The sequence below is a fragment of the Lemur catta genome, chromosome 1 (assembly GCF_020740605.2).
Source record: "Lemur catta isolate mLemCat1 chromosome 1, mLemCat1.pri, whole genome shotgun sequence".
NCBI classification, from domain to species: domain Eukaryota; kingdom Metazoa; phylum Chordata; class Mammalia; order Primates; family Lemuridae; genus Lemur; species Lemur catta.
In genome coordinates, this window is record NC_059128.1 from 281,690,997 (window position 1) to 281,707,424 (window position 16,428).

Genomic DNA, 16,428 nt, shown 5'->3' on the forward strand with positions numbered 1-16,428 from the left:
TCTTTAGGTCCATTTAGTCCAGACTATCATTTAAGTCTGATGTTTCTTTATATATTTTCTGCCTGGATGATCTGTCCATTGCTGAAAGTGAGGTATTAAAGTCTCCTACTGTTGTTGTATTACAGTCTATCTCTCCCTTTAGATCTATAAATGGTTGCTTTATATATGAGGGTACACCCATGTTGGATGTGTATATATTTACTGTTGTTATATCCTCTTGCTAAATTGACCCCTTTGTCATTATATAATGATCTTCTTTGCCTCTTTTTACAGTTTTTGTCTTAAAGTCTATTTTATTTGATATATGTATAAGTACTCCTGTTTTTTTTTGGTTTCTGTTTGTATGGAATACCTTTCTTCAACTCTTCACTTTCAGTCTATGTGTGTCTTTACAGGTGGAGTGAGTTTCTTATAGGCAGCATATAGTTGGGTCTTGTATTCTAATCCATTCAGCCACTCTATTTCTTTTTATTGGAGAATTTAATACATTTAAATTTAATGTTATTACTGATAGGTAAGGACTTAATATTGTTATTTTGTTACTTGCATTCTATTTGTTTTGTAACTTCTCTTTTCCTTTCTTCCTTACTGTCTTCTTTTGTGATTAAGTGATTTTCTCTGGTAGTATACTTTAATTCACTGCTTTTTATGTTTAGTGTTATCTTTTATAGGATTTTGCTTTGTAGTTACCAGAAGGCTTACAAAAAAATTCTATAGTTATAACCAGTTATTTAAAACTGATACCAACTTAACTTTGATGACAAATAAGAAGAAAATGTCTATTTATTAAACAAGGATCACACAGTTGATATTTATTACTACAGATACACATCATTTTATTTCTGTTCACTTTATTGTGCTTCACAGATACAGTGTTTTTTACAAATTGGAGATCTGTGGCAACAAATCTACTGGTCAAGCAAGTCACTGGTGTTATTTTTCTAACATCATGTGCTCACTTCATGTCTCTGTGACATATTTTGGTAATTCTCACAATATTTCAAATTTTTAAATTGTTTTTATATCTGTTATGGTGATATGTGATCAGTGATCTTTGATGTTACTATTGTAATGATTTTGGGGTGCCATGAACCATGTCTATATAAGACAGCAAACTTAATTAATAAATGTTTTATGCATTCTGACTACTCCACCCATTGGCCATTCTCCATCTCTCTCCTTCTTCTCAGGCCTCCTTGTTCCCTGAGAAACAAGAATATTGAAATTAGGCCAATTAGTAACTCTACAATGGGCCTCTAAGTGTTTAAGTCAAAGGAAGAGTTGTACATCTCTCACTTTAAATCAAAAGCTAGAAATAATTAAGCTTACTTAGGAAGATATGCCAGAAGCTGAGATAGGCTGAAAGCTAGGCCTCTTGCACAAGCAGTTCGTCAAGTTGTGAATTCAAAGAAAAAATTCTTGAAGGGAATGAAAATGCTACTCCAGTGAACTCATGAATGACAAGAAAGTGAGATGGCCTTATTGTTGCTATGGAGAAAGTTTGAATTGTCTGGGTAAAAGACCAAACCAGGCATAATATTTCCTTAAGCCAAAGCCTAATGCACAGTAAGTCTCTAATTCTCTTTAATTCTTGAAGGCTGAGAGAGATAAGGAAGCTGCAGAAGAAAAGTTGGAAGCTAGCAGAGGGAGGTTCATGAGATTCAAGGAAAGAAATTACCTCCTTAACATAAAAATGCAAGGGAAGCAGCAAGTGCTAATGTAGAAGCAGCTCAAGTTATCTAAACAACCTAGCTAAAATAATTGATGCAGGTGGCTACAGTAAACAACAGATTTTGATGTAGATGAAACAGTCTTCAGTTGAAAGAAGATGTCATCTAGGACTCTCATAGCTAGAAAGAAGAAGTCAATGTCTGGCTTCAAATATTCAAAAAACTGACTCTTGTTAGGGGCTAATGTAGCTGGTAACTTTAAGTTGAAACCAATGCTCATTTGCCATTTTAAAAATCCTATGTCCCATAAAAATTATGCTAAATCTATTCTGTCTGCACTCTAAAAATGGAACAACAAAACCTGGATGACAGCACATCTATTTATAGTATGATTTATTGAACATTTTAAGCCCACTGTTGAGACCTACTGCTCAGAAAAAAAGATTTCCTTCAAAATATTACTTCTCATTGACAGTATACCTGGTCATCCAAGAGCTCTGGTGGAAATGTACAAGGAGATGAATATTGTTTTCATGACTGCTAACACAATATCCATTCTGTAGCCCATAGATCACACTGTAATTTTGACTTTTAAGTCTTACAATTTAAGACATACATTTTGTAAGCCTATAGCTGCCATAGAGGGTGATTCCTTTGACAGATCTGGGCAAAGTAAATTGAAAACCTTCACCATTCTATGTGCCATTAAGTACATTTATGATTCATGGGAGAAGGTCAAAATAGCAGCATAAATAGGAATTAGAAAGATTTGATTCCAACCCTCATGGATGACTTTGATGAGTTCAAGACTTCAGTGGAGAAAAGAACTGCAGATGTGGTGGAAATAATAAGAGTAGTATAATTAGAAGTAGAGTCCAAAGATGTGACTTAACTGTTGCAATCTCATGATAAAACTTGAATGGATGAGGAGTTGCTCCTCATGAATGAGCAAAGAAAGTGGTTCCTTGTGATGGAATCTACTCCTGGTCAAGATGCTGTGAGCAATGTTGAAATGACAACAAAGGATTTGTTGACAACTAAGTTACATAAACTTAGTTGATAAAGCAGCAGAAGGATTGAGAGTACTGACTTTAATTTTGAAAGACAGTCTACTGTGGGTAAAATGCTATCAAACAGCACCACATGCTACAGAGAAATCTTTTTGTGAGAGTAAGAATCTAGTGATGTGACAAACCTCCTTATTGTCTTATTTCTTAAAAATTACCACAGCCACCCCAACCTTCAGCAACCACCACCCCGATCAGCCAGCAGCCACCAACATGGAGGCAGTAAGATCCTCCACCAGCAAACAGATTGCAACTCACTGAAGGTTCAGATGAGTTTTAGCATTTTTTTTAGCAATAAAGAATTTTTAATGAAGGTATGCACATTGCTTTTTCAGACATAATGCTATTACACATTTCATGGAACCCAATATGGTATAAACATAACTTTTCTATGCACTGGAAAATGAAAAAAATTCATGTGACTTGCAAAATTCAATTGCAGTATTGGCTTTATTGTTGTGGTCTAGACCCAAACCCACAATTTCTCTGAGGTATGCCTGTATTCATCCCTCTCTATTAGCCTTAATTCTTTAAAATATAAAAGCCTTTTAAAACACAACTATCAGTATACACGGAATAGTCTCAGTTCATCATTTACTATGAAAATTAATTTAACCAAATCAGAGCCAACTACATATTTTGTGGGGCCCATGAGAAAATGAAAACCCAGGGTCCTATCTCCAAGGAAGAAGAAAGTGCCTTTAAACATACTAAAATGTGAAACTTTTTTTTCTTCTGTGTTCTTTCTCACTCAACTTGTCATGTTGTTTTTTCATTCGCTACTTAATGTCACACTCCCTTGGGCAGTGATAATCTCCAGGCAAGTGCAGACCCTCACCAGCACCCAGAGCCCCCACCTCACCAGTGGGCACACTCAGCCCACCAGCTGTGGGGGTCCCCGTCCAGCCAGCTGCCATGCACTGGGCAGATAAGCCACCCCTGGCTGGGGATGGGAACCACAGTCTCCACCTCCCACCTGCCCATTGCCCCCACCCACAATGGACAGGCAATCCCTAAGGGACCTTCCTCCATGCTGGGACACTCCTGGTGTCTGGGTTGGAGGCAGGCAGGAGGCTCACAATGAATGAAACCTTGGCCCACTGCCTTTTACCTAAACTGATCGCACAACCACAACGCCTGCCTGTGAGCAGCCAGCAGCCTCTATTTCCTTCATCTGAAAATATAAACAGTGTCTATCTTGCATGATTGGACAGATTAAAATAAAAAATGTCTTTAAAGTATGTGGCACAATTCCAGCGCACAATCACTTTATTCACTTGAGTCATTCTGATTGCTGGTAAGAGGAGCCTACATGAGAGACCGTAAGCTGGAATAGGAGACATCCTTTAAAGACACTTGGAATAAGCAACTGAGCCTTGGGAAGGGGCCATAGCTTCTCTCTCTTTCTCTCTCTCAGTTTCTGGCTTCACCTTTCTCTTTTCCCATACACAGGCTTCCTCTCCTTTTCAGGTTCACATGGAAGAAAAAAGGTGCATGGCCCACGTTCCCAAGTCTCCTGAGGACAGATTAACTGTCTGTCATGAGATATCCATTCTCAGTTCAGAGGGCACAGGAACTGACGGTCCAGCTTGGTCCACTTATCCCCCCGGTCCAATCACCTGTGGCCGAGGGTCCAGGGCTGTTTTGCATGACGTGGATGCAAGAGGAAGTTAAGGGGGTTACTGTGGGTTGGGGGACGGGTACAGAGATGCCCACCAAATATGTAGTTAGTATTAGCTACGTTTATCAAATGAACAACAAGACAAGTCTCTTAAGTAAATAGGCCAGCCACGTGTTATTATTTGCTTTTTCTTAAAACAATGTCATCGAGATATAACTATGCATGTCTATTGATAGGTTTTGACATAAGTACACATGCATGAAGTCACCGCCACAATTAAGATAACGAACTATCAAGATGATGAACAGATCTGTCACCCAAAAAGTTTACGTGTTCCCCTTTAACGCCTTCTTCCCAATCCTTGCACACTCCACCTTCTCAGGCAACAGCTAACTACCTGGCACTTTCAGAGTTTTTGTACTGCAAATGGAATCCTGTAGCACATACTTCATCATCTGGCTTCTTTCACTCAATATAATTATTTTGAGACTCCTCCCTGTTAATGAGCTTTACAACAGTCCATTTTGTTACACTGTCGAGCGGTGTTCAGTTGTATAGAGAAACCACAATTTGTTTACTTGTTTACCTGTTGATGGGCTTTGAGCCAGTTTTGGCTATTACTAAATAAAGCTGCTAAGAACATTCCTGCAAAAGCCTTTGTGTGAACATATGCTTTGGGTAAGCACCTAAGAACAGAATGGCTGGAATATATGGTAGGTGTAGGTTTATCTTTTAAAGAAATTGCCAAACTGTTTTCCAAAGAGGTAGCACCATTTGACAGTCCCACCAGCAGCGCATGAGCGTCCCAGCTGCTCCTCACCCTCACCGACACTCGATCTGGTCAGTCTTTTAAATTTTACATGTGTAGAGGTATCTATCTCACTGTGGTTTTAATTTACATTTCATTAAAGATTAATAATGTTAATCATCAATTCATGTGCTTACTAGCCATTACATATCTCCTTTGGTGAAGCGTCTCTTCAAAATCCTCACCCATCTTTAAAAATAGGATTGTTTGTTTTCTTATTACTGAGTTTTTAGATTTCATTACATTTCTGGATCATAGTCCTTCAACAGATGTGTGTTTTAGAAGTCTTTCTTTCCAGGTTGTGGCTTGTCTTTTTATTCTTCTAACAATGTCTTTAGAAAAGAAGTTTTACATTTTAATAAAACCCAATATAGCAATTTGTTTTTATGAACTATGCTTTTGGTATCATATCTAAGTAATCTTTACATAACCTAAGGTTATAAAAGTTTCCTCCCATATTTCTTCAAAAAGGTTTATAGTTTTGAGTTTATATTTAGATCTGTGATCCATTTTGAGTTAATTTTTGTATATGGTGCAAGATATGGATTGAAGCTCAATATTTTACATATGGGTATATAATTTTTCCAGCATCATTTGTTGAAATGACTATTTTTTTCTTCACTGACTTGCCTGTGCACCTTTGTCAATTTTTATAAATATTTATCTCTATATATGTGGGTCTATTTCTGAATTATATTCTACAACATTACTTATGTTTATAAGTTCTTTATAATAATTTTTAAAATCAGATAGTATTAGCTATTATGAATAATTGCTCATTTTTCAAGGTTGTTTTCACCATTCTAGGTCTTTTTTATTTCCATATAAATTTTAGAATAAACTTATTAATTTCTATTTGTATAAAAAGCCTGCTTGGGTTTTCATAGGGTTTGTATTGAATCTATAGATCATTTTGGGAGAACCAACATTTCTACAACACTGAATCCTCCAAACCATGAAAAAGACTATATTTCTCCTATAATTTCAATCTTCTTTAATTTCTCTCAGCAATATTTTATAATTTTCAGTGTACAGATCTTTTACAGTTTGGGTCAGACTCACTCCTAGATATTTCTTATTTTTTATTCTATTATAAATTATATTTTTAAAAGCTTCTACCTATAATTTGCATATATTTGTGTATTGATTTTGTATACCTCAATCTTGATTAACTCACTTAGTTCCAGTAGCTTTTTCATAGATTCTATCAGATTTTCTACATTAGTAATTGTCATCTACAAACACAGACAGGTGAACTTCTTTCTTTGCAATCAGGACATCTTTTAATTTTTTTTTCTTGTTATATTGCACTGACTAAAACCTCCAGTACAATTTGGAATAGAAGTAGTGAGAGGACACACTCTGGTATCGTCCTTCATTTGGGAAGCAAAGCATTTACTATTCGCCATTAAGTATGATGTTAGCTTTTGTAGGATTTTTGTAGTTACTTTTTATCAGATTGAGAAAATTCCCTTCTAATGCTAGTTTTTTGAGAGTTTTTTTTTTATCTTAAATGGATGTTGGATTTCATCAATGCTTTCCTGCATCTGTTGAAATGATCACATGGTTTCTAGTTTTAATATGTTAATATGGTGAATTACATTGGTTAATTTCAAATGTGAAACACATCTTGCTTTTTGGAGATAAGCCCTATGTGGTTGCACAGTATTATTCTTTTTATATATTATTGAACTCAATTTGCTAAAATTTTTAGAATTTTTAAATCTGTAATCAGAGATATATGTCTGTAGTTTTCTTATAATGTCTTTGTCTTGTTTTAGTATCAGGGTAGTGCTGACCTCATAAAATGATTTGGGAAGTATTCTCACCTCCTCAGTTTTATGGAAGAAATTTGTTGAGAATTTTTATTTCTTCCATAAATGTTCACTGGAACTCAATAATGAAGCCATTTGAGCCTAAAGTTTCATTGTACGAAATTTTTACCTACAAATTCAAAGTCTCTGACAGATATAGGATTATTCAGTTTATCCTTTTCTTCTCAAGTGAGTTGTGATATTCTATATCTTTCAAGTAATTTTTCATTTCATATAAGTTGTTGAATTTATTGGTATGTACTTGTTCTTCATAGTACCTTATGATCATTTTAAATAATTTATAGAATATATAGTGATGTTGCCTCCTCATTCTTGGAGGTAACATCACTTGAAGCTTTCTTTCAATGGTTTATTTTAATTAGATTTTTTGATGAAGATAGTGTATCTTTTCCCATCATTTTACCTTTCACCTATTTGTGTATTTATACTTAAAGGGTGTCACTTGTAAGCAGTGGTGAATCCAATCTGGCAATCTCTACCTTATAATTCAGATTATTGGAGCATTTACATTTAGTTTAGATGTTGATATGGTCTGTCATCTGGCTATTTGATTTCTATTTTTACTATCTGTTCTTTGTTTCTTCCTTCCTTTTATTGTTTGTTTTGGGTTGAATATTTTTAATGATTCTTTTTTTTTCTCCTTTGTGGGCTTATTAGTTATAACTCTTTGTTTTTTATTTTAATGCTTGCTTTAGGATTTACAGTGTACACCTTGTAACTTATCACCGTTATATTCAGGTGATATTATACAATTTCACACATAGCAAAAGAACCTTACAATATTATATACCCATGTCTTTATTCTAGGCCATAATGCTATTGTTGTCATACATTTTACTTCTACCTATGTCACAAACTTCAAAAAACATTGTTATTATTTTTGTTCAAATAAATTGTCTTTTGAAATATTTTAATTTTTAAAAAAAATATGAGTTATAAACCCATGTGGTTACCATTTTCATTGCTCTTTTTTCCTTTGAGTAGATCCAAGATCAAATCAGATGTCATTTTTTTCTTCTGATTGTAGGACTTTAAGATTTCTAATAGTGCGATACAGGTGCTAATGAATTTTCTACTTTTGTGTGTCTGAGAAAGCCTTTATTTCATCATTATACCATCATCATTCTTTAAAGATCTAGAAAAAAATAATTCTATGCTTTGTATGGAACCAGAGGAGCACTTGTACAGCCAAAGCAATCTTCAGCAAAAAGAAAATATTGGGAGGCATCAGTCTATCGGACTTCAAGCTTTACTACAAGACTATAGCAACCGTAACAACATGGTACTGGCACAAGAACAGAGATATAGACCTTTGGAACAGGACTGAGAACCGAGATATAAAACCATCCTCATATTGTCATCTAATCTTCAACAAAGCAGACAAAAATATACATTGGGGGAAAAGAATCCCTATTAAATAAATGTTGCTGGGAAAACTGGATAACCACATGCAGAAGATTGAAACTGGATCCTCACCTCTCACCTCTCACCTCTCACCTCTCACAAAAATCAACTCACGATGGATAAGACTTAAACCTATGGTGTGAAACCTTAAGAATTCTAGAAGAAAATGTTGGGAAAACTCTTATAGACTTCTGCCTAGGCAAAGAATTTATGAAGAAGACCCCCAAAGCAATCACAGCAGCAACAAAAATAAATAAATGTGACCTAATCACACTAAAAAGCTTCTGCAAAGCCAAGGAAACTATCATTAGAGCTAATACACAACCTACAGAATGGGAAAAAATATATGCATGCTACACATCCAATAAAGGGCTGATAACAAGAATCTATATAGAACTTAAGAAAATTAACAAGAAAAAATCAAACAACCCCATCAATAAATGGGCAAAAGACATGAACAGAAACTTTTCAAAGAAGACAGAATAATGGCCAGCAAACATATAAAAAAGTGTTCAACATCTCTAATCATTAGGGAAATGCAAATCAAAACCACAATTAGATATCATCTAACTCCAGTGAGAATGGCCTTTATCAAAAAGTCCCAAAACAACAAAGGCTGGCATGGATGTGAAGACACAGGAACACTTTTACACTGCTGGTAGAACTGCAAATTAGTACAACTCCTGTGGAAAGCAATGTGGACATATACCAAAGAGCTAAAAATGGAAATATCATTTGATCCAGCAATCCCATTACTAGGCAGCTACCCAAAGGAAAAAAAGACATTCTATAATAAAGATATCTGCACTCAAATATTTATGGCAGTACAATTCACAATTGCAAAGATGTGGAAACAACACAAGTGTCCATCAATACATGAGTGGATTAATAAAATATGGTATATGTATACCATGGAATACTACTCAACTACAAAAATATTCTGTATTATTCTGGATAGAGCTTGAGCCCATCCTTTGAAGTGAGGTATCCCAAGAATGGAAAAACAAGCACCACATGTACTTGCCATCAAATTGGTACTGACCGATCAACACTAAGGTGCTCACATGGAAGTAATATTCATTGGGTGCCGGTCAGGTGGGTGGTGGGGGTGGGTAAACTCACAACTGCAGAGCACACTGTATGGGGGAAGGGCACGCCTGTAGCCCTGGCTTGGGTGAGGCAAAGGCATTATATGTAACCAAAATGTTTGTACTCCCATAATATTCTGAGATTAAAAAATAAAAAATAAAGGATTTTCTGAGCAAAAACTAAATAAATAAAAATATATTTCCACTAGGTATAGAATTCCAGATTTACAGATTAATAACATACTTTAAAGATGTTGCTTCACTGTTTTTCCATATTGATTTTGACAAATCTGCTGTCATCCTTATCTTTGTCCCTTTGTGTATAGTATGCCTTTCTTCTGTGGCTATTTTTAATATTTTCTCTTGATCCCTGATTCTGAGCAACTATATTATAATGTTCCTTGGTGTATTTTTCTTCACACTTCTTGAGCTTGGGGTTTGCTGAACTCCTTAGATCTATGGGTTTACAGTTTTCATCAAATCTGGAAAATTTTGGTCAACATTTCTTTAATTTTTATTTTTGGTCTCACTATCCTTTCCCTGGGAGCTTATTTGTACATAAAGTTACTTGAAGTCTTTTTCAGATTTTTAGAATAGACTTGAATTTTTAGAGCAATTTTAGGTTTAAATAAAAATTTCACAGAAAGTTCTCATACACTTCATTCTCCTCACCCTTCTCTAATTTCTCTCATTATTTGCATCTTGCATTAGGGTGATACATTTGTTATAATTAATGAACTGAACTGATATTTATACATTAGTGTTAACTAAAGCCCCTAGTGTGCATTAAGTTCCACCCTGTGTTGGACAGTTCTACGCCTAATGTCAGGGACCCACCATTACAGTGTCCCCCAGAACAGGTTCACTGCCCTAAAGTCCCCTGAGCTCCACCTATTCACCCCTCCCTCGCCACTGACCCCTGACAACCGCTGATCTTCCTACTGCCTCTATAATTTGCCTCTTCTAGAATGACATACACGTGGAACCATACAGTATGAAGGTTTTTCAGATTTTTTAAAATTTAGTAATATGCATTTATGTTTCCTCCACATCTTTTCATAACTTGATAGCTCATTTATTTCTATTGCTAAGTAACACTCTACTGTATAGTTGTACTATGTTTGTTAAAGAAAAATTATTCTAACACCATTAAAAAGGCAAGGGAAACTTTTCTTTTACTCAAGTCTATTGCAGCGGGAGCCATGACTATTGCGACAGGGGAGAGTAATCAACTCCGTATACAAGGAGAATGCGTGGGGGTCTATCTCCAGTGAGCAGACTGAGGGGACTGGGATGGAAACTGTAAGAGGAGACATCAAGGACAGGGGGTTTCTTGCTAAACTGGCCTAATAGTTAAAGGCAGGACAAAAATTTATACATCAAAGGTAGGGGATGAGGAACTTGATCAGATATCAAAGGTGATCAAGTACTAAGGGTAGGAGGGTAACTGAGCAAGATTCTTGCTGACTCTGGGCACCTGCGGACAGTCACACAAAGCCACGGATGAGGCCGAGCTGGGAGAGGGCCCAGAGGACCCTGGCCCAAGTTTGGTCAAGGACAGTACCCACTCACGTACTGAAGGGCATGCTTGTTGCTTCCATTTTTTTGGTAATTGTGACTAAAGATGCTACCCAAATTCATGTGTGGATTTTTGTGTTCTCCATCCCGAAACTTCAGGCAGTAAACAGGGGTGATTGTGGGGCTCACCTTGTCATTTGCTGTTCCTCCAGGGCCACTTCCCTTCACTGCCCCAGGTCCAGTCTGGAACATGGCCCTTCACATGTTTTGTCTGTTTGGGGTTTTTTGTTTGTTTGTTTGTTTGTTTGTTTCTCAGTTGTTTCAGATAAAAGGGCAAAGTTGGCCCCAATACTCCATCTTGGTCATACGCAAAAGCCTCAGTCAAACGTGAGTGAGCACAGTTTACTCAGGAGAAAACAATCACCAGGAATGTTTGACTTGCCCAAGATCACACAGCTAATCGCTGTCTGCTAAGTAGGATGTACAGCCCAGTAAGGGGCAAGTGTTTCAAGTGGCCCGTCTGCACCCAGGCCTTAACATAGAAAGGGCAAGAAAACTGCTGATTAATGAGACATGATGGGTGAAACTTCTTTCAATTGTGGGCACGAGAACTAGGTCAAAACTGCTGAAAATTGTGAAGAACAAGACTTCTTGTGCTGCCAATGGAAAGACTGTGAAGCCAGTTTACCTAATGGATCATTCCAGGGAAATCTCAACACCAATCTAAAGGGACCTTTAGACATTTAGGATGACCTGATACTCAAGAGGATACCACATGAGTGAGTGTTCATTGGACTCAAACCTGCAGTTGAGCTGTCAAAGGGTAACATGTGGCCCTGACCCGCCCTTCAGAACAACCATCCAGTTCTGTACTAGCATCTATGTTACCATGATGAAACCAGATTTTCTTTCTTTTCTTTCTTAACTAGCTCACACAACCTCAAACTCCTCAGCTTAAAGAATCCTCCTGCCTCAGCCTCCAGAGTAGCTCGAACTACAGGCTTGTGCCCCCATCCCTGGCTAATTTTTCTATTTTTTGTCTTATTGTGTTGCTCAGGCTGGTCCAAAACTCCTGGTATCAAACGATTCTCCCACTTCGGCCACCCAAAGTGTTGGGATTACAGGCGTGAGCCATGGTGCCCAGCCCAGATTTTCAAGCATACAATACACAATCTAAAAGATTATTGTAACCATAATGTGTCCATGACAGGAATCAAAATTAAATAAGAAAAGAAATTTCATTTGGGCAACCCGATGGCCTATTGTATGTGCTCAAACTGACACAGTAGATGCATGTGTGCTGGACTCATGTTCCGCAGGGGTTCAGATGTCAAGAATATCAGCACATAAACAGCAAGAGCACAACTGTGTGGAAGGAGGTGATTAGCATAGATACCAGAAAAGACGATGTAATTCCCGTCCTTCCAAAACTTTCAGTGTCCTGCAAAAACAACTAATTCCACGTCAAATCTAGAAACCAGCAGTTAGAACGGGCGGAAACACTGAATTCCCCTAATAGGAAACCCAAGGCAGAAGTAACGGATTAATATGTACAGATATAGCTGCTGGAAATTTCAGGTTTCTCTGTAAGTGGTGTTTTGTAGATTATAAATATGTTTTTATAACACATCATTAAAATGTTCAATCTGTCAAGTGAAAAGCATTCACTGCATCTCCCTGTTTGTCAGGTTTCGAGATCCCTATACAAATTTCATTCGTTTTATTGTAATTATTTGCCATATCAAATTTACATATATCTCGATTAAAGCCAATCTTTTCTTCCCCTTTCTTAAGTGAATTCTTATGCATATCTTGGAATTCATGAGCATGTCAGAGAGATCAAAATATAGTTGGGAAAATGACTAGCTAGCGGCATGAGTCACAGTCTAATGTTTGATTGCTTACATCAAAGAGATCATATGTAGGAATTCGGAAACATCTCATATTTTCTTCACATTGTAATGTCTTCCACTAGCACCTACTCACTTACTGCAGAAATTACTGCAAAGCTCCCCAGCTACCTGGTATATAAGACAACAATCAAAGTCACATTCTCTTTGCCCTGCCATTATATTATGTCAGTCTACACAAGTATTTCAGATCTAGACTTAAAAAAAATTAAAATGCTGTTTTCTAACAGGAGTCTAGCTGTGAGTTTGTTTTGCAGGGCTTTGTTAAATCTATAGAACCACACAATACGTCCTGTATATATATAGCCTCTGATGTCTGTGTATCTCACGCTAGGTATGCCTGGGTTGACTTGTAGCAATGGTGATTAAAAAAAAACACAGTTTGTTGTTGGAAGGAACATAGCCAATTTAGGATTGATATACACTGATAACATTTCAGCAACATGTGCTACAGTCAAAAATGTTAAAATAGCCTTCTTATTTCACAAGGAAAGCAAGGATATTAAATTGATTCTGTTTCTATTACAGTACACACTGATGCTATGGTTTTATTCCAGCTCAACAATTTGTCTTTTTTCTCTCTTTTTTTCTCCCCTAGGATGGGGGGGGGGAGGGATAGGGAGGAAAACAGAGGTGGAAGTAAATACATTGGGTGTGTGAGACACTGGAAAGTTGAGTTAGGGTATGATTTATTAGTCAAAATATAACAAGGTTGGGATATAGTTTAGAACTTGATAATCACTATGTCAGGTTTTAGTTCCAACAATGAAAGGCACTCTGAAATCTAAATAAGGTACACTCTGAAATCTCAAAGAAGTCATCAGCAGCATCAGAATGAACTAATGATGGGTTTTCATTGGTCCCCAGCTGTGATGGCATCTTACTGTTCATCGTTGCCCCTCGCCCCCACCCAAGCAGGCAGACAGGGAACAAAACCCGAAGAGCCGTACTCACCAGCCTTGATGTGGACATCCTGACTTCTAATTTTCCCTGAAGGATTTTCAGCTGTGCAATAATAAGTATTATCATGGATTAAGGTACTGAAGCTTGAAGGAGGGAAGGGGAAAATTTGGAGAGTGCCGTTGGGGTGGACGTGGCGGATCCCGGGGACATCGTAGATCTCCTCGCCCGTGGCTAGGTACCATCTGAGAGTCACAGGAGGGATGCCTGCAGCAGGGCAGGGCACCAGAGTCCCCGTGGTGCTGGCAAACACTACCTCTTGCAGAGATGCATTGACAAAGTAGAGGCTGGAGTGTAGGTCTTCACTGAAAACTGCAAAAGACAACACAGGAATCCATGTAAGTAAAACGTACCTTCTACATTTGCTGTACAACCAGCCTGGCCTCAGAAGGCTATTTTGAGAAATAATCATGAGGCTCAACTAAAATGAAAGAACTCAAAATTTCTCAAAATACTATGGACGAAGAGGCAGGAACTGAAAAATGAGGCATCATCCTAATTTCATAATTTGCACACAAAATGTTAAGTTACCCTGGATCTTAACTTTTAATAGATTAGTCTTCAGCCTCTGTCCCCCTGGTACTCAGCACCCTTGGACTGTATATTATTAACACATATTTCGCATTCACTTCCTATCTGTCTTCCTCACTAGAACAGAAGCCTCCCGTGGACAAGGCCCTGATTTGCTAACGCTATTGCTTGAGCACAGAGCTAACTTCAGTGGCTCTCAGTAGAGACGCTAAGTGAATGAATGACTGGATGCCAGTGCTGGGATCAAATTGTTCCCCTTACTAGGTACACTGAGAGTCATTCCCAAATGAAATTAGCCACAGTTTTTTAAAATTAAAATTGAAGATCATATGTAAAGCATTTACAAAAGCACAGATGGATGTCAGAAAACAGGGCATCAAACCAGCAATGCAGATTTTATAGAAAACAGGCAGTAACAGTAAAGAAAATTTTGACAAAAGCATCACTCAGTTACACCTGCCTACAGTTTCTGTTTTGATTTTCACATGTTCCCTTCTGGTTCACCTGCCTATGTGCCTTCCCTGTATAATTATACTGTGTTAAAATGTACATACGTAAAATATGCCACCATTATCGACTCACATTCTCTTAACATTGCATCACATATATAATTCCATGTTTCAATACAGCCTTCACAAGTAAATATTAGTGGATGCACACAGTATGTTTTTATAAACTTTCCCTGATCTTTTTATTTAAATTGTTTCTCTTTTAACTTTCATAAACAAAATGTCAGCAAACCTGTTCATACACATTTGGATTTTTAATTCACCTAACTATGTGCCTATATTGTACTCAGTAACCAGCATTTATGGAGTGTCGTTTATGTGCACAAATGAAACTCAAATTCTAGAATCCAAAAACAAAAGATCTATAAATACCTTGAAGACCTGCTTCTCACTCGTCTGTGCTTATCTGTGACTTTCTGAAAGCAGGTGCATGCCCAGCCACATATTTGTAAGAGAGAAAAGAAGCCCCAAATACTTGGACTGAACTTCACTGGTCAGGGTGAGAGTAACATTTATTAAGCACCTATTCTGTACCAGGCAATTTTATGCGACTCAAGGTATTATTTCATTGACTCTTGTGGACAACAGCTCTGCTAGGTAAGTACAGGCCCCACTTTGCAGAAGATGACATGGAAATTCACAGAGCTGTCACTTGACCGTGGACACATGGCTAGGAGCCAGCAGACCCAGGATTCAGTCTTTCTGATGAAGGTTTCTGTGGTTTATGCTTTCTCACCTTAGAACCAAATGTGGCTAAACAGTCTCCCTCACTTGGGCAGAGACCAGAGCCAGCTGCCCTCAGACGGGCCCTCCCGTCCCGACCTAGTCTTTCTCAGCGGTGGGGACAGAGGGGTCCTAGGCTGCTGTAGCATGGTGGGGTTGCTACCGAGTCCGTGTGAGGAAGTGCATGTGCCCCTCGCTTTGCACACAGTTAACTGACGTGATTTGGTAAGAAAGACAGGAAGAAATGAACACTGTCTGCAAAGATAATTGGACTCATTTTAAAATAGCCAGATTTAACCTGCTCACTAAACGTCAGGGCAGGGAGTGGTCCCCAGCCCAGCAGTAGCACAGCTCTGAGCAATGAACCAGGCTGAGTGAGGGCAGGTGACTCTTCCCACAGCCAGACTGAGGCATGTTCTTCCCTGACATCACTTGAAATAGATAATAAGAACTCTCTCTAGAGTTCCTCTTCAGGGCCAATGTCCCTCACCCCCAGCAGCTGGAAATGTCCTCAGCTGAGCCTCACACCTGGTGTCATTCTGAGCCACAGAGACCAGCCTTGTCTGAGGCCCACAGTGGACAACTAGGCAAAGGTGGCTCCAAAAGCCTGGCTGGCTCGTGCTAGGGGGGAACAGCTCGGAAGGGGCATCCTGGCAGAGACCTCAGCTTCCCTCCACCCATTCTGCCTTCTGCACCTCCTTTCCTGAGTATCTCCTGAGAAACACCACCAGCCTCTCTTTCCGGGCAACTCAATCTGAGACTCCAGCTGAGGCTGTGCTAGTCC

The 16,428-nt window shown here is 38.1% G+C and overlaps 1 protein-coding gene across 1 annotated transcript in view; it reads right to left on the bottom strand.

The window, feature by feature from the left end:
* The window catches only part of DSCAM (DS cell adhesion molecule), a 718,109-nt gene that overhangs the window by 582,703 nt on the left and 118,978 nt on the right, over positions 1-16,428 (bottom strand). Inside the window, exon 2 of the mRNA XM_045558333.1 lies at positions 13,876-14,193. Within this exon, the coding sequence (XP_045414289.1) occupies positions 13,876-14,193 (318 nt within the window). The remainder of the gene's footprint in view (positions 1-13,875; positions 14,194-16,428) is intronic.